General features: G+C 31.7%; 1 protein-coding gene across 3 annotated transcripts; it reads left to right on the top strand.

Moving 5' to 3' along the window:
- Positions 1 to 1,475: 1,475 nt before the first annotated feature.
- On the top strand, positions 1,476 to 23,216 carry LOC126776476 (FHIP family protein GJ17503). Of its 3 annotated transcripts, none has more exons than XM_050499023.1 (17): positions 1,476 to 1,763; positions 2,749 to 2,919; positions 3,954 to 4,138; positions 9,978 to 10,047; positions 10,130 to 10,214; positions 11,011 to 11,119; positions 11,516 to 11,676; positions 11,996 to 12,126; positions 12,989 to 13,075; positions 14,940 to 15,107; positions 15,291 to 15,644; positions 15,740 to 15,766; positions 16,113 to 16,641; positions 16,911 to 17,089; positions 17,370 to 17,511; positions 19,077 to 19,196; positions 20,183 to 23,216. In XM_050499023.1, the coding sequence occupies exons 2-17, from the start codon at positions 2,773 to 2,775 to the stop codon at positions 20,425 to 20,427; spliced, it is 2,739 nt and encodes a 912-aa protein (XP_050354980.1). In that variant the 5' UTR covers positions 1,476 to 1,763; positions 2,749 to 2,772; the 3' UTR covers positions 20,428 to 23,216. The 3 variants fall into 3 exon arrangements, with proteins under 3 accessions (XP_050354980.1, XP_050354979.1, XP_050354981.1); XM_050499022.1 differs by having other exon boundaries at positions 14,919 to 15,107; XM_050499024.1 differs by lacking the exon at positions 15,740 to 15,766 and having other exon boundaries at positions 14,919 to 15,107.
- Positions 23,217 to 23,372: the final 156 nt, after the last annotated feature.

Genomic DNA, 23,372 nt, shown 5'->3' with positions numbered 1-23,372 from the left:
GTCGGTTATTTTATTATCAGATATGTTTAAATATAATAAAGTACGGTTTTGTCTTAACATCATTCCTAGATACTTAGCACCTACATCTTTAATATAATTCGAGGCTAAATCTAAAGTAAGTAGTGTTTTAGAAGCTGGATATCCAAAACTTAACATTTTAGAGATACCTTTACATACTTCGTCATTAATACGACACCTTCGCAATGAAAGATTTCGAATACTATTTAGTTTTTCTAACAATAAATAATAACTTCCTTCTGGTAAATAATTGTCGTCTAAACAAACATCAGTGATATTTGAATGGGGAAGAAGCTTACTTATTTCATAAAGCACCGCGTGTGTGAGACCACCTCGTTTTATTTTAAGACTATTCAACGATGTATGAAAAGGCAAACATAGCTTAATAACCTTAATAACTTTTCTGTTTATTTCTATTGGACAATTTATAAAAGCTAGCTCCACCAATTGACCTTTATGGTTATAGTAAGTCGTTACAGGGATTTGTGGTCCATTATTATTCATTGATACGCTGCCGAAAAAGCTATTTTTCGAGCTGTGGACCACATCAGAACTTTCTAACCTCACTTTTGAATTTGTTCTCGTTGAACTTGTTCTTTTCGAGCTATGTGGCAAATGGTCTTCTGTAATATAATAAAAAATATGGATATTTTTTACTACAATTAATTATATCAGCAGTAAAACAAACTAATTATAATGTAAACCTTGATTACATCTCTGTCTTATAACTACTATAGGAATTTGAAATTGCAAGCAAATCCAAGGCATAAAAATATCCAAATCTAGTGGAGTCAATTTTTCGGTTAAACTCTTTGAATTTCTATTTTGTTCAACAGACGGGGGTTTAAATTGAGAAGTTTTCATTTTTTTTAGTATGCCGAAATATACTATATGTTATGTATTCTTTTAGCAAAATAGCATTAATATTAATAACACAAACATCAAAATGTTATCCGATATAATTTATACATTAAAAATGATGAATACGTCACTTTTTTTGCCCAGATGTAAGTAATAAGCTGCAAAGGATATAATTATTTAAATTTGTCGACAGTTATGATTGTTCCGTAAAAAGTTTATATATTCTTTGGATTTAAAATTACGTAATTATTACAACATTTTTTTTTAATAATAAATTTCACTTCACATCATAATAATCTATTTACCAACTAATAATATCGTAATATATTAAAATGGATACAAAAGACAAAACAAACCTAAAAACTAACTTATGTACTAAATGTTTAAAAACAAATTTTATTTTTAATAATTAAAATTAACTTTAAGTTTTAAAATAATTAAATAATCATCATTGACATTACATATTTAAAATTCATTTTCAAAGTTAAGATTAAAGAAAGTTTTTCTTATTGACACTAGCGACATTGAACCTTAGATTATTTGCAAGTGGCAACTATATATAAAAGTTGTCAGTTGTCATTGCTGAGTGATGTCATTTGTCATGCTCAACCTCAAGTACGGTTGTTTTGCCTTTTTTTCTCAGTCGAAAATTCGTAATGGTTTTTTTATGAGGATCTACTAGTTTTAAGTTAAAAGCAATACAAAACATCAATAATAGTAGAACATATAGTGTTGTAGTAGTGTAAAAGTGTTATAAAGGTGTTATTGTTGAGTGCATTCTATAAAAATCTTTTATATGAGTACTGCGTATCATGTAACTCTTTGATCTTGTGGTTTATTTTGTGGCTGCTGCATCTATTTCCGACCAAGCATTCTCCCATAACGTACGTGCACTCATGTTTCAAATCCTAATATTTATATATTATATTATTAAATACATACTTTCTGTGTCGACGAGAAGAACGACTGTAAATTGAGAAATTTTGTAATGTCAAGGTCTAAGAATGTCCTTACGATATTGATGACACGTTACTCATAGGACGAATCATTTTTTCTACATCATTTTAAATGAAACTACAATATAAATCGATCAAAAATATAAGTTATTATCAAAAACTAAATTATTTTATGAACCATATATTGGTACCTAAGTCAATTAATAAAAACAAAAAATAAATAAAATTTGTAACAAATGAGGTTTCACTGTTCTATTATTCTGCATGTTTTTCACACAGGTTTTATCAGATGCACCAACAATACAATGTACACATAATTGTGGAGTTCTTGCTTTGACAGATAGTGAAAGTTCCTATCTAGTCAAGCTATTGTAAGACTACCTAATCATTTACAAATAAATATAACATCTTAAAGTTAAAAAAACAAGTATTAAGCATTTTTCATACATTTTTTTTCATATATGTTTTGTGCATCTTAATTGAATAAAAAATGTTAAATTTTATATACAAATATATCTTGCAAGGCTTCCATTTTTGTTAAAATAATGACGCGATTATCTCTCAAAACGAAAACAAATATGCAAATTAAAAATAAGTAATATAATACCATTTTAAATTCTTTACGAAAAATACATTCTATATTTATAAGTGAAATATATGAACAAATACATAATTTATATTTACAATAATTATGAATTTTGAATACAATGTTTTCCTTAATTATATTAATATATTAGTTTGCTAAATAATATTTTTTGCTAGATAATTCAAATTTATCTACGTTTAAATGTAACTACCATTTAAATTATGATAAATATGAATTATCAATAATCAACAAAAAAAAAAACGTATTTTAATGTAAAAGCATCTGGTTATACTAAAACTTATTTCTGGACATGACTTATAATTATAGGATACGATGAAATAATTAAGCAAGATGAGTTGGCTTCGGACAACATCACTCACACTTGCACGCCAGTTGTCACGTTCTCTAGACCCCCGTCACGACTATGAGCCTCAAGCGTGCTATAGTTCATTTTGCAAACACTGGCAACAGGCGCATGATATTATCATAAAATCACAGGTAATTTTTTTTTGACATTTTTTTTAAATAATATGTAATTATCTTATTTAATAACATTATGCCATTAAATAACAAATGTTCCTCCTCTTAAAAAAAAATAAAGTAACAGCTTGTGAATGTCCCACTGCTGGGCTAAAGCTTTTCCCTTTGTGGAGAAGGTTTGAAGCCTATTCCACCATGTTTGTGCACCATATACTCATGCCATGAAATTAGAATCATGCAGGTTTTCTCAAAATGTTTTCCTCCACCCCCTAGCATGAGTAAAAATATAAATACAAACTAGGTTTGAACCCGTAACCATTAATAAAAATTCACACATTCTAATTACTGGATCATAGCAGTTCTAAATAAACTAACATTAAAGTATTTTTTGGTATTAATAATTTTTATGACCTTTCTTTTTTTAAGTACTAAATTCAATGGAAGCAATAGAAATTAACACAAAAGGCTCTACAACATATCTGTGGTATGTTGTATGATATGGTTTAAAACAAAAGTACTTTTATCTACAAATAAAATGTTCATTAAAATTTGTAAAGTAATGTGTAATGTGTAAAGTAGCAATTGCTTATGAGTGAAGTAATAAATATTTAATTATGCGATAATGACTTATCCTGTAAGTGTTATATATTCAATGTTAATTATAAATTAATTAGTTCCTCTGTCGTAATTATTAATATCATAAACAACACACATATAACCATTACTATATCCCATTGCTGGGATATGTTGTAGAGTTTTATGTAAAATTTCCATGAAACACCATTTTTTACGATGAATCACAAGATAATTATGCCCGGACTAGGTCGTGCAATTGCGTTTTGCGATCTATATGTTTACTCCACTAAGTTGCTTGTGCTTAAATTATTGAAACTAGGCCTGGAATTACAGATTCAATTCTCCTGAGCAGTTTGACATTTTAGGTTAGAGTAAAATTATATTATCTTTAGCTGGGTGGGCTTTCCCATGGAAAACACATAAGAAATCTCTGCATCCGCCGGCTTTAGAACATAACAATTCTATATTACTTTCAGCCTCAACATTTACACGATGATGTCCTTGGTGTTGTGAATCATCTCGAACAGTTGACCACGCTCTTGGTGTTGGAAGCAAGAGCGCGGGAGATCAACCGTATGTCGAGTCCAGCATCATGCCTTGAATATTTGCTCAGTGAAAACTTACTGGACAAACTGTATGAATGGGCAATATGTACTGGCAAGTGAGTGTCATTTTATTATATTACTAATTTTTGTCTGCGTGTTTAGGTGGCGTTTCGTATATATGTATATAAAAGATTAAAGATTACTACTTTAAACCTTGTATTTGAAATAAAACAAATAGAAGAGTATGAAAAAGATATGAATATTTTGAAATCTTTGTAAAATATGAAAGATAAACTAACAAATTCGATCTGTACTTTAAAAAAAAACAATTAATATTTAATAATAATAATAATAAATAACTTTATTCACCAAAAAGAAACAAAGACAAAAAAAATTAAGGTACAAAACCTTAAAAAAAATGAGTTAACAATATCATAATTAGGTGAAAAGGTCGTAGTCTCAGCTAGGCTGCTTTTCAGTCTACGCCTTGTACATATGCTGCCAACACAAACGCTACATTCAGTGCAGTAAAAGTTTATGCATATCATATAGTACACCATGCGAATTTAAATCAATGTTTATGTCACCAGTTATAAATACGTATTCATATTTTGGTGTTAAAAATGATAGATTGTCATCTAGCGTAGATAAAAATGTGCTAAAACTAAATTTGGGAGGTCGGTAGATGACTCCTACAGCAATTATGCATCCTTTAATCTTAATTTCAAACCACTGTTGCTCAAGTGCCGAAGAATCTTCTGGCAATACTTTTACTCTCAAATTTGAACGTATATATGCGCCTACTCCTCCTCTAGATTGCGAACCTGATCGTGGTTCATGAAAAAAATTATAGCCTGGGATATTGTAATTTTTTAGCGTGACATTCTCAGATAGCCATGTTTCCGTGATAGAAATTATGTCTGGATCAAAATATTTTATAGTGTGTGATAATTCGTCTCTTCCTGTATTTAGTGATTGAGCATTCAGCACGGATAATTTTAACTTTGTAACTTTTTTACCCATTTTATAGAATTAAGCATATATTACATAATATAAAATACCATAACTTTTCCTTCTTAAAATGTTTGCATGAAATATTTTCCTCATAATAATAATTACATTATATTTTAATTGAACGATATCAATTTCGCAATTGTCTCTAAAAGTACCAAAAAGATTACAGTATTTTTTATTTCTGCTATTATAGTATATTCGCAATAAACATAGATTATTTCGTTCTATTTTACGTGTGATATTTCTAAATAAGTACCACACGTCACTGACATAAGATATCGATATATAAAAAAAAACACGTCGATTCATCGTTACCGAACGTTAACAAACGAACACAGTTTCGCATCTATAAGTTACATTTATGACACAGCAATGACAGGAGATAACTGAGCATTAATCGTAGTCTACTATTCACTATGCTAATATGGGGTACGAAACAGGCATGAATAATCCAAATGAAACGCGTTTGAAATAGCGGGACTATTAGTATTAAATAAATTACGAATAACGCATTACTTGCTTTTCTCTTACGTTTTTTTTTTCAACATACTGAGGTCTAATGTCTAGTTTAGGTCTAGCGGTGATTAGGTCTACCGATTCGATACTTAAAAATTATCGAGTCCAATGATACTTTTTTAAGTATTAAGTTATATCTAAAACAAGTACGATATGAGGAGTGTATCGCCTCCCTATTAGCGACTAAAAGTCGAAATAAACACTCAGAAAAAATAATCACTTAATTTCATAATATTTGCAAAATGTGATGTGAAACAATTATCGACTTTAAACAGATGTGCTAGTATGACGCACAATCTCTTCGTTTCCTTGCTAAATAAATAATTAAGGTGCAAACGTGTAAATATCCCACAGCTGGCTCACGCTTTCTCTCCATTTTAAGGAGTTTACTCCACCACCTTGGTCCAAAATACACGTGACAGATTTTCGTCCGCACATGGAGGTTTCCTCACTATGTATTCCTTCACCGCTGAGCACGAGATGAATTATAAACACAAATTAAGCACATGACAAATTTTTGGTTTAAGGTTAAGGTTCCGGGCTTAAACACGGAATAATCGGTTAAAATTAGCATCTTCTAACCACTGCGCAATCAGGGATCATGCATATTCTTCATTTGAAATCCAGTGCTATTGTATAAATCCTCATTCATAAACACTAATTAGAATTACAGTTAACTAAGTCCCGGACTAATTATGGTCAGAAAAAATACTGTATGAAGAGCGCAGATGTTTAATAGAATGCTAAAATTATTTGAAAGCCAGTAATAAAATACGTAGATATATATAAAAGTAAAAGAGGCAAATAATAGTAACAAAATTATAATCTTATTTAACTGATTCTAAGAAAAATGTACGTAATGTTTTTTTTTTTCTATGAGTAATAAATTTATTTAAACCGCATGTTGGAAAAGAAGATGTTATGCTATCTTGATACGTGTAGTGTATAAATGTTATAATGATTATAGTCGAAAGTCGCATATCACTTCCTGTCATGCTGCGTTTAGTTTCCGTTTTGTTCTACAGAAACGGTTGGTTTCTTTTTTCACGCTGTAAAAATCTATTTATGCGTTTGACCCACGTGAAATGGGGGAATATGTGGGACTTGCCGACACACTCCGTCTTTTCAAGAAGCGTCATGGGATTTCTTGCGTATACAACCGTGACGCCTCGACGGTTAGTCCGTCTCCAATTCCTATGGGCTTCTCGGGGTACAGAGACTCTCTAGCCCCGGACACTAAACTGTTGTTCCCTTACTACACTCTATAATAAATACCTAATAAAACTAATTATCGCTTATGTTTCTTTGTTTAATTCAACTTATGATATAATGGCTTCCTGTATGAATCATTCAATGAATGAAATACAGTATATGTTGGCTGACTGATAATAAAACCTGTTATCAAACGAAGCAGACTTTGCATAATTATAATTGGTTAGGCGTCCTAGAAATAAATAGGCTATCGTTACTGAAATTATCATCTCACGCATCATTAACGATATGCCCTTGATAGCAAACTCGTGCGATAATATATTCACTATTAAATAATTAAGGGTTAATATTAAAATATATATGTTTATTATTTATAACGATTGTTTGAATTCGGAACGTTTGATTTGTGTTATATAACATTGATTATAATGTCCTTCTGACAAATTTTGGCCACGGTGGCCAATCTAGGCAATAAGCTAGTCTTAGCTTAATGCGTAGGACATATTATAGTGCACAAATATGTGCGCAAACACAGGTGCAATCTCTATTCTCTGACTCTCATGTCTGATGGGACGCCAAATCTAACTCGACCGGAAAGAGTTCAGGTGCATGTCAGCTTTTCGTGGCACGGGATTCTACACAATAACTTCCAGAAGACAGATAGTCTCAGTAATTCAGGATCTGCGGCTCAATGTCTAGCCACTAGACCAACGAGACAGTTATAATATTATTAAATTTGTGTGTAATTTAAAGTACAATAATATTTTTTTTAAAAACGTAAACTGAATAATTAGTAATTTATTTCTTTTTTCGAACCGTTTAGATTTTTAACCGTCGATTTGTGTTGTAATTCCATGTTGATTAAAGATTTTCTTGGAACTGATTCTTGATGACAGGCGTTTTTTGTTATTGAGTTATTTTGCTCACGTCTCACATTACACGCAGACTAATAGCGAAGTGACAACAATGTCGTACACACACGACTCGATAAGGAAAACTACAATAAACACTATGAATACTAACTACATTTATTTAGGTTATTTGTATGCTATGTTATGAAGCCGTGATGGCCCAGTGGTAAGAACGCGTGAATCTTAACCGATGATCGTGGATTCAAACCCGCTCAAAACCACTGAATTTTCATTTACTTAATTTGTGGTTATAATTCATCTCGTGCTTGACGGTGAAGGATAACATCGTGAGGAAACCTGCATGTGTCTAATTTCACTGAAATTCTGCCACATGTGCTTTCCACCAATGCGCATTGGAGCAGCGTGGTGGAATAAGCTTCAAAACTTCTCCTCAAAAAGGGAGAGGAGGCCTTGGCCCAGCAGTGGGACATTAACAGGCTGTTACTATATGTAGACACATATATAGCAAAGACAATTCAATATTACGAATTTAGAAAGTATAAAAATGATAAATAAAATTAATTATCTACTACTTATGTAATGCAAAAATATGTACGCTGCTGACACTACTAAACCCTTCCCATGTAAATTTTTACTATCTACATAGTTCTTGGTATATATACTTTTGGTAACGCTCACGCAAAAAGCGTCCTTATCGACAGAATTTTCGCCCACCTAAACATCACTAGTTTTATCTCAAAATATACAACGTAGTGATTATACATACGCTACTTTTTACATTGTATATAGCTAATGTTCGTCCTGAAACTATAATTATGTGAAAGTTTCATGTTCTGTTGGATTAGTAAATTTTGCGTAGATCTGGAAAGTACAAAAAAATTATACCAATTTCTAATGTTAGTACGATGATTTGCTGACGCAAAGATTAATATGATTTACTTTTTGTAATATTATTTATTCGATTAATATTTACTTTATGATAAACCACTTCATACTGTCGAATCAATATTATACGTATCCTTGATCATATCGGAATTTTATCAATTAATCGCTTAGCTATATTTAATCACTCGAAATATTATAACAAATAAAAAGCGCAGTGGCAGATAATGAAATAATAAATTTATCAGTGTTAAGCTAATAATAATGTCCTCCAGACCGATTTCGGTCAACAATCTCAAGAGAGATTAGCCAATTGCGCAGGAGATATTATAGTGCACAAGTGTGTGCGCTAACACAGGTGCAATCTCTCTTCCCTAGCTCTCATAATCCGATGGGTCGGCAATCCGACACGACAATAGTTCAGGCGATGCTACTGACAATTTCCTGACAGAAAAACCCAAAAAAATTTTATTGGCCCGACCTGAGAATTAAACCCTGGACTTCCCGGCTTGCGCCCTTACATCAAGCCACTAGACCAACGAGGCAGTTAAGTCAAGCTAATGCTATAAATGCGAAAGTAAATATGTCTGTTTGTCAACTCAAAACGTCACACGTTACTAAGTCGAGCGTTTATGAAATTTGTAATAGAGATTTAGAATAGAATCTGGACATTGAGAATTACGGGAACGGTAAATTAAACGAGCGTGAAGTCGACTGCTATGGTCAGTAAAAGCTTTTTGTTAAAGTACATTTGTATAAAGCTTATGAATGGCGCAAAATATTTTTTATTTCTAATGAAATTCCATATTAAAGTTATGTTGAATGAACAAATCCGTACCTTTATTAAATATATATGATATGCAAGTAAATTAATTATTATAAAATAACATAATTTTATATACTTTCACAAAAAAAAAAATGAAAATTTCAGACTTATATTTTCCAACCGTAATTGCATGGGAGATGCAAATAGTGTGATAAATAATAATCTTTTCATTTTTAATATAAGGTGTCTAAATTAATTCGACTATATTCGTTCCTTATAATGGAAAATATCGAAATAGATTAATATTTTTGATAAGTTATTTAGAGATAGAAATTTTATAACTAAATATTATTGTAGACAAAGCCTATTAACTCTTAAACTAAACAAAAGTAGAAGCATGTTTTTATTGTTTAATATGTATATATTTTTATAGATGATAAATCTGTATTATATAAGTAAAGTACTGACATATTTCATATTGTCATAGTATATACATTTAGTTAATATATGTTTTTTTTTTTTTGTTTCTAAATAATTTACATTCCTAATTAGTAAAAGCTTTGCATTTAATCCTTTAATCTTATTAGTTGATTCAAAAAGGCTTGTAAAGGATTCCTTAAATAAAGATTATTTTAATTTGATTTGTCATAAGTAGTTTATCTATTTATTTTTTAAATTGTTTGTTTGTTTTAGATACGAAAATGCAGTGCGACTGGAACAGTTAAAATTATTTGGTAACCTTGTCGGCCATTATGGTTCGCAGGTAAATAAAATAGAAATAGTAACGTTATTAATACATCTAACAGATAAATATATATAAAAGTATATGTGACATTTTCTTAAAGGTAATAGCAGCTGAACCATTTCTTCGACCGTTGTTAAAACTTCTCAGTGGATTTAGAAACCAGTTGCCACCACCTAATCTGGAAAGTAAGTAAATGATGACGTATCAACATTTATAGCAATTAAATTTTAAATTAATAAAATATGGCAACTACGGTCGTCTGATGAGGGCGATCTTTTTTAAATAACATAAGGCATAGAGAATATGATATACGTATAAAATAAAAGAAAGTGTGTCTATGATTAATAAATAACTATGATTATTGTTAAAGTTGTGCTTTTTGTTAAAGGTTTGTAAGTTACTAAAACCAAAGCAACCATTATTTTTATTGTTGTCTGTTTGTCTGAAGTAAAATATTTAAATGGTTAAAATTAAAAACGTAATTATTCCTGAGTTCCATTTTGTCTTTATTGTAAGGATTAATTGCGTTGTTTTGCGTCAATTAATGTAACTATGCTTAGAATTGTTGTATGTATTATATAAATTTAACGCGATTAAAACCGTGGGGCACAGCTACCATTATAATTTATTTAAATCCACACACTGAGACTTATATTCTAATATATTAATGTGATTTTATTATTTGTGCTACACCTTCATGAATTTATATTTACACTTACGTTTGATTGATAAGAATACATATAAGCCTAAAATTCTATTTTTCTACCCTGTTTTTCTCTCTCTCCCTCTCTCTTTCTTATTATTTAATATATAATTATATAGCCTAACTTATAAAAGTTTTTGAGTGATTAGTAAAAGCATGCTGTCTTTTTCTTTCGAATGTCAAGTCGCCAATGACAGAGAGAGCGAATCAGTGTTTGCAAGTTTATATAAGTAAGGCCGTTAGTTTGTATATAAAATCTTAAACGTGTGTTGTTTTAGGTCAATTAGTGGCTGTACTAAACCAACTATGTGTGGTGCTAATGCAGAATATGAAATTCATAGATCTCTTCTTTCTAATGACGCACACAAAAAACGGTTCTCAAGCAGAGTAAGTGTTTTATTGATTTAACAAGTATGTTTCCATTTACAAAATTCTTAACTTTAATTGGTACAACACTAGAGCAAAAGTCCCTTGCTATTGAACCTCAAAATCGCGATGGCGAGTTAATCATCGGATGCTATATAATTGTTTGAGAGTGCAATCTAACATAAATGCACTCCTGGTCCAAATGTGCTAAAAGAAAAAGAGCATAAAGGATAAAGTTGTGATAAAATCTGAATTCATCAGATTAAATTGAGCAGCTTAGATTATTTCATTGTAATACATTTGCTTATTGTTGGAACATTTTTGTTCCATATATTAATGTAGTAATAAATTTTAAGTAGATTCTTGCCAAAGAATGAAATATCTAATAAAAAAATTATAAAAAGCGCTATTTTACAGATTTATCATTGGTCGTCTTCTGCTGTCATCTGTGCATATAGAAGGTTCAGCTGGGTCGGTGGCGCGTGATGCGTTTCTGCTCTGTGCTAAGATGTCCGCAAAATGTCCACCCCTAGCACATTGCTTGCTTGCGGGTAACGCATGTCCAATACTGGCCACAGGTAATGTATAAATCTAGTAGAAATAATTTTATTTTATAATGTTTCCGTCAAACGTTTCTTGGCCAAAAAGATAGATGGTGATGAATTACACTTATTTATTATGAGAACTGTAAACTCTAGACTGTTCTATATTGAAACTGTTGCTTCCAAAAAATATTTACTCATGGATAAACTTTATCACAGCTGGCGTTTTTGTTGCACTGCCTAGAGAATGGCTTAGTTTTCTAAACCGCCTTAAGGGTATTTTTAGTGTTGAAAGAACGCGGTCATAATATATAGCCGAGTGTTGGCAAGTGAACATCCCCGAACGCGCCCGCAGGTCTGAGCGGGCTGTACTCTCTGCTGCCGCGCTCGCTGGGCGTGGCGCGCCTCACTCCGGACGACGTGAACCGCGTGCACAAACTGACTCTCTTCATCGACTCGCTTGAGTTCTGCAATGCAGTCGCTCAGGTACATTGCACTTTAAAATATATTGCAATACTGATCCGCAGTTTAGTAAATTTATATTGTTGTAAAAATGTTTTTTTTTTTTCATCTAGAATACCTCGTACCAGTAGACCAAATATTGCAAACCACATTACAGTATTATTGTATAGTAGTTTAATCTGTTGCAAATTTGAATAAATACTCTTCTTACTTATATTAAAAATAACTCCTCTTGGCGTTACTAAAATCATAATAAGGTAATCGAAAAAAAAGATTCAAATAAAAATTATATCAATAGTAACTTTACTAAATATTTCTAATACAAAACAAGTACTCGAGTGTATGAATATAGTCTGATTGTACATAATTGAGTTAAACATGTTCTTCGTATGAAATAACATACTTATTAGGCATATAATATGCATGCATTTGTAAATAAAAAAAAAACTACTAAATATCATTCGTCCATTCTTTTCAGGCCTTAAGTACATACTATTCAAACCGTTGGTAGATTTTTTTATGATAAATATTAACGCTTCTAAATTAAATAAGATTTACGTATACATTCAAAAAATTCAAGTTACTAATACTTTACTCAAGGAAACACTTACAAGCAAATTTCTATCATTTACAAATAACGAGATGCATCGCCCGCGTGCGTGTAGAAGAAGAGGGGCGAGAATTAGATCAAAAAGTAGCCTATATATCCTTGGGGTTCAAGCTTACTTCATACAAAATTTTCATCAAAATCGGTTTAGTGGTTTAGTCTTAAACTTTACTTTCGAATTTATAATATTAGAACATTCGGAATGTAGGTTCTATCGAAAATAATCTTCAAGGTAATATGTATGTTATTGAAATATAAATACTCATATTGATCCGACAGGTGGCTCACCCGTCTATCAAGAAACATCTACTGGATCTACTCTACCAGGGGTTTCTGGTACCGGTGATGGGCCCAGCACTGTTGCAGGTATAGTTTGCAATTGGGCAAGGTTTTGTTTTGAATGCCTGCGTCATTGTTTGTTGTTTGTAAATTTGCATGTCAATAATTATATATACATATATATTGTGTTTTTTTAACCTGTATAAGGTTAATTTAAAGATCTTAATAATATTAAAATGTAAAAAAAAAACAGCAACAAGTCAAGAGAACTTGTATTGTAGTAATAATTGGAGATATAATTTGCAGATTTAAAAAAATAAATAAATAAGAGTATTTATTCTCTTATTTATAAAAGAATATTTGAATAAGATATTATTGTTCACCAAATGAGTAAAAGTAAAATACAAGAAATAATAAAATTAACCGTATGTACAAATGGTGGTAAAATGCCAAACAGTGGCCTCTGATAATCTTGCTCTATTCCCAATAATAAAAGATAATTAAAGATATTATTGACTTTTTTCAGATTTGCAAATTCTATCTCTTATTGAGTTTTAAAATATTATTCATAAAAAATATATCGGTAATGAGGAAAAGAAATATTTTTCATTTTTTAATTTATTGTAAGCTAAATTCATATGGGCTTCGTGACATGTGGTACTGGACGATCAATGAACATTCTCTATAAAGTTTTTTTTTTTTTTTTATTTATGTCACAGGATTATTCTATACGCTTTTACACACTAGCGACATTACAGTGTATTTTGAAGATCCTCTCAATTTCAAGTGCAGTAACAGTACAGTAACAGCCTGTTAATATCCCACTGCTGGACTAAGGCCTCTTCTCCCTTTTGAGGAGAAGGTTTGGAGCTTATTCATGCAGGTTTCCTCACGATGTTTTCCTTCACCGTCAAGCACGAGATGAATTATAAACAATGAATGAATTTCAACTGCAATCGTAGTTAAATTATCAATCGTAGTAGACTGTTTTGATTGGTCGAATCGTTGACAGTGACAGTAGATTGTACTATTTAAGTGTCATTAGACTCGGCCTTAAATTCTTGTAGATCATTATATTTTTAAAATTAAAAAAAAAAAATTATGATTCAATGCAATCATAAATTTATATTGTAATTAATGTATATTTTTTATTCTATTACTCGTACCAATTTAACTGAAATTGCTCCGTCGCTAGTAAAAATATACTTTTACAGTTATCATACAGTGAAAATGGGATTATCAAAGCGCTTTAAATTAAAGTAAATTAAATAATAAACTAAACCAATAATGGTTTAACTCGGTATAGAGAATGTTCTTTGTTATTCATACATTTACTCGTTTCACGGTTTAGTGACAGTGTATTGTGAACCTTTTGCCAATCATCCTAGAGTCCTTTTTCATTTGTCATTTTCGCTTCCATGAAACAGCCGTATGATACCGCTTATATGGTTAAAGGTGTCTTTAAAGAATTACCATCTTGTATAATGCTTTTTTTGTTAAAAAATATCCATAAAGTTAAACGAGATACATACACACGCATATGTATGTATTGTTGCATATATGTACATGCCGTTTGTTATCTAAACTCGAATAAGTTGAATGTTCTATATAAAATATTGTAAGATTAAATATTTTGAAGAATGATCGTAACAAAATTAAAAAATAAATTATTCTTCTAACACAATTTTAACACGCACTGATTGAATGAGCCATTATAACATCACGCTTGAAATATAGTAACAATGATTAACCATCTAAGGAAAATAACTCGATATAAACAGTTTAAGGTCAACAGCCTTAGTTTAACCGACACCACACTTCGACCTGTTAATTTACTACCAGACTCCTGTAATATCCTGAACGATTAATTCATCCAAGTCCCAATAACTGTCACTCGACCGCCATCTACTCGTGACACGAACCACGATAGAAGAGAGCGGGGCCCTTACAGAGCGGTGTGGGCGAGCAGGCGACGGCCATGTCCTACCTCGAGCTGTTACTGCGCTGCGTCACTTCCGGTGGACTGTTGCGAGTGATACTACACTTCCTGTTCGCTTATGAGTACGATGGTGTCAAAGTTATTGATGTGCTACTCGGGAGATTGGAAGGAAATGATCAAGTGAGTAAAAAATAATACTTATCTTGTGAATGGTTAACCAATTCGAATAAATGATGTTTTTCAAACGCTGAAGCATTTTTCATGGTAAAATATTTTGATGAATGGAAGGTACAGACAAATTATTTAACATAAGAAAAGTAAAAATGATTGTCGTCGCCTATAATCTCCTTATAATTTTTTCAGTTATCCTTAGTAACGTTATCCCTTATCGAAACCCTCATCGACCTTAACTGCGAAGACGTTATGATAGAACTAGTCTACAAATACATCCTGAATGGCAACCATTTGATGGCGATGTACAGACAGAAGTTGTCTAACTCCGAACCCTACAGAGATTCAGCTGTGGCCTTCATAGGACTACGTCCTAGGTGCTGTACGAGACCCGTAGAGAAGACCAGGGAGTGGGTGGATGAATTGGCTCTGACTGGAAGAAGGGTGTTGGATTTTAAGAGAGATGATGATAATAGAAGAATGAATGGAGTCCAAGGTGATATCGCCATGAACAATCTAGTCCACGAAGTTAATTTTGATTATGGGGTAAGTTCTCTGAGATACGACAAAATTCTTGAAATTACAAATTATTATAATTATGTCAATTTGTTAATCTAAAGTTTTTTATTTTTCAATAATAGCCCGGATGTGATACTTTTATTCCGAAGGTAACACGACCTTATCATCTAAAATATTGCTACTGTCAGTGTAAAAGGTCGTAAGTAATTCCATTAAGTACCATACTAAACTGGAAAGGGGGGAGAAATAATGAAAATAATGCTAATAAAACATAAGGAAACAATTGTTTTTGTTGTTTCAAAATAATTTTTGTTGTTTCCTAATGTACATGTACATACGACCTTTCTCATTAACGGTAGCGACATGTATTCTGAATATATTATAATAAAGTAATTTTTTTAACATATATATTTTTTTTATTTACTTTTTTTAACATTTTGTGATATAATATTTAAATCTTATAAAATACGATTTAAATTTTTACATTAATTTCAGAACCCAAACGAAACACTCTATAACAACTATCATGCATATCTTTGTGACGCGCGTTTCGAAATCGTATCGCGTTCGATAGCGTGCGCGAACTGGAGCTACAAATACGACGCAATCCCACCAAAACGTGAAACAAACAACAACTCAACTAAAGAAACGAAAGAGATAGATGCTCAAACCGCCTTGCGAGATCAGGACAGCCTCGTCTCATTATGCACGAGCGGTTACAATACTCTCAAAAATAGCGATACTTCCGACAAGGAACCGCATAGCTTGAACTCATTGAATGAAGTCGCTGAAAATAGTAAAGTTGTAGAACAGCAATGTAGCGAAACAAAAGATGCAGATAGTTTAACTTCCTTCGGTGAAAGTAGTGGGTATGATAGTTTTATGTACAGAATTGATGAAAACGAGGACGAAGGTTTTGCAGAGGATTCGTTCAGAAAGAGTTTTGTTAAGAGTACAGTTACGAGGGAATACGACGATATGTCGTCTGTGAGGAATTGGCGTGCGAGTGCTGATTCAATTATCGGTAAGACAGTTTTATTGATTTTAGATACAAAATAATGTACTTCATATTTTAAATTTCTTGCTCGTAAAGCGTTATGTGGCCACCGCAAAACCGCAATATTTTGTATTGCTTACCATATTCCAGTTTGAACGGTGAGTGAACCAGTGTAAATCCTGGCACAAAGGATAAAACATTTTAGTTATCGTAAATTACTCATACAGTATAAATGTGACAGACACAAAAGGGTAAAAAAATAATAAAATAATTAAATTAATTACCTTTTGTTCAAGGCCCCCTTCTGCATAGTCTTCTAAAAAAAGCCGCCAACTTCCTCGAAACCGAAGTAGCAGTCACTTGTCGGGTATCCAGCATACTGAGTAAACTTGCCTCTTTGCCGACACCGTTGTTGACGGCGTTATTGTTGTGTCCTGGCTTCATGTTACAGCCGAATGTGCCTTCATTATTTCAGGTAAGGATTCGGAATACATTCTGTCTTTTATAAGGTATGTAATAAATAGTATGTATAGGTTCCTATTATACCTTTTAATTGAGCATAAAGCTGGAAAGCAACAATCCAACCAAGAGTTCAAACCAGTGACTACCTAGTACCTAATTTTCCACTAAATTCTACTATGAAAATGATAAAATATACCGTGTGTTTGTTTAGTCAATTGTGCACCACAATATTTCACCATTAATATATAAATTTAATCAATTTTAATAAAAAATCATGTAAAATTTTTTTTCAGATTCTCAGTAGGTTAAAGGAAGAAATCGACGAATTGACGAACGGGTTGGACAACACGAGCGAGTTGGTCGACAAGGCAAGAGTTTTCCTCATACAACGGGAAATGACCTTGGTCAAATCGCGGGCGCAGACAAACGACGATAGTGAGTACAAATAAGAATCGGAACACGTTTTATTCCAATACTCTTAATGTAGGCGCAAACTAGGTTGGCCGGACTGAAGTGAGTAATAAGCGGCTGCGCAGGAGCAGTTTTAAGTTATAAAAATGCGGGGACATGTAGGGTTTATAAGTGTTAGACATGCGGAAATGACAATAATCAAAGTGTTAAAGTTAAACCTCATAAATTCCTTAAAAAACCATAAAAAATCCATTAATAATTACACTTTAACGTGAAAATAAATTTGATTTATATTTATATTTTAAATAATAAGAAAATCAAAGAATTGGGTTGGCAACACCAAGCTTGATACGTACAAGCAGGTTGACAGATTATATTCAAGCAAATTGAAATTTATAAGAAGATAATTACTAAAAAAAAATTTAATGTAACGACGCCTTATTATTAGGATGAGGACAGATTATGCGAAGTCATGATTCTAAATGTGACAGCTATTCATGTTAGCATATCAGCAATTAACAAGGAGAAAAATACCAATATTACAAGTGTTATTATTATCTATTGTGATCACCGTAACCGCCTGTGAATGTCCCACTGCTGGGCTAAAGGCCTCCTCTACTCTTTTTGAGGAGAAGGTTTTGGAGCTTATTCCACCACGCTGCTCCAATGCGGGTTGGTGGAATACACATGTGGCAGATTTCAGTGAAATTAAACACATGCAGGTTTACTCACGATGTTTTCCTTCACCGTAAAGCACGAGATGAATTATAATCACAAATTAAGCACATGAAAATACAGTGGTGTTTGCCCGGGTTTGAACCCACTATCATCGGTTAAGATTCACGCGTTCTTACCACTGGGCCGTCTCGGCTTTTGTTGTGATCAGTTAAATAATAATTAATATTACACTTTAACGTGAAAATAAATTTGATTTATATTTATATTTTAAATAATAAGAAAATCAAAGAATTGGGTTGGCAACACCAAGCTTGATACGTACAAGCAGGTTGACAGATTATATTCAAGCAAATTGAAATTTATAAGAAGATAATTACTAAAAAAAAATTTAATGTAACGACGCCTTATTATTAGGATGAGGACAGATTATGCGAAGTCATGATTCTAAATGTGACAGCTATTCATGTTAGCATATCAGCAATTAACAAGGAGAAAAATACCAATATTACAAGTGTTATTATTATCTATTGTGATCACCGTAACCGCCTGTGAATGTCCCACTGCTGGGCTAAAGGCCTCCTCTACTCTTTTTGAGGAGAAGGTTTTGGAGCTTATTCCACCACGCTGCTCCAATGCGGGTTGGTGGAATACACATGTGGCAGATTTCAGTGAAATTAAACACATGCAGGTTTACTCACGATGTTTTCCTTCACCGTAAAGCACGAGATGAATTATAATCACAAATTAAGCACATGAAAATACAGTGGTGTTTGCCCGGGTTTGAACCCACTATCATCGGTTAAGATTCACGCGTTCTTACCACTGGGCCGTCTCGGCTTTTGTTGCGATCAGTTAAATAATAATTAATAATGTGATAATATAATTCATACGTAATAAAATTATATTTTCAGGTCAACCGCGACCGAACTCACCCGCACTGAGAGGGGACGATTCCCCCTTCAGACGAGTGGAGGCCAAGCGTCGTAGTTTCTCGTCCAGTATATCGAATATGTTTAACAGGAAAACATCATGTGAGTATGTAAATAAACGAATAATATATAAGACATTGTACGTCTTTTATAAGTTATGTGAGGTTTTTTTTCTTTTAACCAATCTTAAAAACTAAGATTAAGTTATGTCCTTTGTGTATTGGCTCACTCACTCTTCAAACCGGAACAAAACAATACAAAAAATTGCCGTTTTGCGGTAGAATATCAGACGGACTTGCACAAAGCCCTACCACCAATTAAAAAATTGGGGTTCTAGGATATTGAATTAAGGAAACCATTTATATTTACGTTAATATATTTTGTTTCATTTAGGTTTTTAAAATTTTTAATAAACTCATTTAATATTAATATTTAATTCGTGTAGCGTATAGCTTTTTATATAATGTGCTTATTTATAATGTACGTACGGAAAGCGGTTATTGTTAGTTTATTTGATTGTAAATTTACGTGTAACTAGTATCCGCTCGTGGTTACGTCCGCGTGTGAGGGGTGGGGGCGAGGTGTTAGATACACTATCACCTTTTCTGTACCCCTGGTTATGTGTATGAAAAATTTCATGATGATCGGTTAAGTACTTAAAACGCCAAAGCGTAACAAACAAACTCACTTTCACGTTTATTTAGGATTGTATAGACAATAGGTTCCCACAGCGTTACTAACTCGCTACTTATATTCAATTCCAGGTTTTCTTAATCTAAGACTATTGAAGGTTAGGGAAAACTAAAAGAAGTGACTGCGTTCCAAATGAGATACATTCACCATATGTAATGATTTAATAGACTGCAGTAGAAGGAAAACAAAATATTTAAAATGTACAGATTCTATTATTAATAGCCAGGGGCTCATAATAATAATATAATATCACAACCTTTTTGCACAAGACTATATTTTTGCTTATTTAATTATTAATTGATAATCCAAACAAAGACTTATCAAACTAAGCACGTACTACACTTACGTTGCGATTCAGTCATCGTATTACTTTATTTAAAATTATTATATTCCAGTATCACCGACACAAAACAACCCTCACAGCCTACAAAACTCAGTACACTCTTCCCCCGCACAAAGGCTCCCGATCTTCACACAAGAAGCCTACTGGAACCAGTCCATCACACTCCGTTCCGTCGTAAACGCAGTGATATTAGACGAGTGGCTCAAGGAACTGTCCGCGCTATGTGAGGAACAAGCCTTACGATTGTCAGCTGATTGCTACGAAAACGACACCTATATACGATCCGTGGCATTATGACTGTTAGCTTACGCCTCTGAAGGCAGATTAAAAAATAATAAAGTCATAACTGACACATTCGTATGAAATGCCTTAAAACTTTTAATGTAAATAAGCAATCATATTTTTGTATAGTATTTTTGTCTATGGCCAAGGCGAAATTTAGTACAATTATACGTTCGGTAAGTGTCATTTACTCTATTTCTTTGTTAGATTACAGTGTAACACTGACTTTAAGCCTTTTTTATAATTAAGAATATACTCTACCTTGGCCTTAAAAAATAACGTTCAAATTTAATTTTCTTATAAAAAGAATTCTTATTTTAAAATTAATCTTAGACTAGATGCCTTAGATGTACCTAAATATCACATACTTAATTCTAAGTACCTAACTTTATATAAGTTTTAAGTGTAGTTGCAATCGTATTTTTAATCATCGAATGCCATGATCGTAATTTTGAACTGTGATTTTATAATGTTCAAAAATTAAATTGGAATATAATTTATTTTATACAAATTAAAAATATTTTTTAAATTAGTATTTAAAGTAAGATGCGTTGTTTGAAGTGTCACGCAAGGCTGTGGAGAGTACATCATTAACTCGATACGCGTTTAAAAAAAAAAAAGCGATCAAATCAGAAAATGTTGGAATCTGAATAAGTTTTATAATGTTGTTTTTTATGCTTTATAACTTTACAAAAAAAAAATGTTTTTTTTTTTAACACTGAACTCGCATTAATTATAATTATATATAATTTCATAGATTTTATTTCTGAATTTAGGACAATTTTATTTTTTTCTAGAACAATAACATTGCTGTGTTAATTTTATTAGGATTTTAATTTTTAATTTTCGACTTAATATGTAATTATTTTATAATTTAATATTGTTATATTCGTGCAACGATTATTACTTTTTAATGTGTATGATTAATGATGTTTTATTTTGTTTTGAATTCGTATTTTTAATAACAATTTAAGAAAATGTGTCATAACATTTTTATAGAATTTTAAAATTCACGAATATCATGTTCTTCATTAATAGAATTTAATGCGCAAATATTTGAATAAATATCTTTATAGTTCGGAAACGTCCTTATCCGTCCATGGGATGAAGCAATTCGATATAAATTATTTTGCTACACATATCCAGTATCAATTACAATATTTAAATTTCAAAGCTTTTTTAATGGACATATTTTTAATATAACTAAATTTTATACAGGTACTTATTTTATATAAGTAATATATGTAGAAATCAAATCACGTGGTCAATTATATTTCAAACAGTTTTGTAACAAAAAAATAAATAAAACAAAAAAAAGGATAATGTTTTTAACTATCTTTAATTTTGTTTTAAAAAAAAAACACTGAAAGGTTATTACAGAATTATTTATATTTTACTTCAAATTGTCTACCATATTGGGTATTTTGCGATTTTTTAAAATAATTCTCTATTACCATACAACACTAAAATTTGTACAAAATATTTGAATATGATGGGGAGATTTTCAGGCGAACTGGCAACACACTCAGACTCACCAATATTCATAATTACATTTAAATGCGACAACTGGCTGAAAAATTAAACAAATCAACGTACTAAATTTTTTTCGGTACTATCTCATTTAAAACTGGTCTATATCACTAAGTACATAGTACGTTTTTCCAATTTGAAGACCATATCAATTTAGCTAGTGTATTTGACAATAAGGACAGGACAGACAAGAAAAACACAGGTGCCAATCCTGATCCTCTTGGACATATAACGTTAAAAAACAAGGAATATTAAAAAATAAAAAACTGAAAATCTTTTACTAGATAATAGTAACATTGTAATTATTCGAAAACAGTAACAGTACAGTAACAGCCTGTTAATGTCCCACTGCTGGGCTAAGGCCTCCTCTCCCTTTTGAGGAGAAGGTTTGGAGCTTATTCCACCACGCTGCTCCAATGCGGGTTGGTAGAATACACATGTGGCAGAATTTCAATGAAATTAGACACATGCAGGTTTCCTCACGATGTTTTCCTTCACCGTTAAGCACGAGATGAATTATAAACACAAATTAAGCACATGAAAATTCAGTGGTGCTTGCCCGGGTTTGAACCCACGATCATCGGTTAAGACCGATGATCGTGGGTTGACGTGGGTGAGACGGTTGTTTTCGACCATGTCGAAAACAGTACAGACAGCAAAATACCATGTTGAGTTGAGATGTTTTTATAAGCAATTTTAAATATGATATTAGATGTTATTTATTTTAATACGACCCAGTTATTTATTCAAAATTCTCATAAAATAGTACGACTAGATTTTGTATAAAGATCAACTGAAGTTGCCATAGATTCAGGTCATATTGTAGATATGTTGTTCAGCTTATTCTACTTACAATAGTATATGTGGACCATTAGTGTCCGTAATATCATTAACTTTAAGGTTTGTCTTATGTTATTTATCGACGATAACTCGAAATGTTTTAGGAATATAATATATATCATCATCATAATGGAATTCTCCATTATCCTCAAAATCATTCATCAATTATGTTGTAAATGAAATGGGTTATTTAATAATAATACTACCTACGATGTTTTCATTAACAGAATTTAATTTATTTAACTAATTATATTCCAACGAAAAGTTAAAGCTGAATGAATCTGTAAAACCATAAAATGGTAAATCTACAATATGTATCAGATCATCTCTATAAATCAATGTCACCTGTAAATATAGAGATTTTTGTAAATTTTATTTGCACAATTTTAGTTGTAAAAATCTTCAATATACTTAAATAAAGTTGTGAATAGATATTCGGCTTTTTATTTCTATTTCCTTTATATTCATCATTCTCACAACTTTATGTGAGTATGATCTTATGACAAATAACTAATAATATGTTTATTAAAAATCCATTTCGTTCTACTACTTAATCGAAATGCAGTAAGCATTGCATTATAAAAATAAAA

The sequence above is a fragment of the Nymphalis io genome, chromosome 20 (assembly GCF_905147045.1).
Source record: "Nymphalis io chromosome 20, ilAglIoxx1.1, whole genome shotgun sequence".
NCBI lineage: Eukaryota > Metazoa > Arthropoda > Insecta > Lepidoptera > Nymphalidae > Nymphalis > Nymphalis io.
Note: the sequence above shows the minus strand (reverse complement) of the source record. Positions and strands in the feature narration are given on the sequence as shown.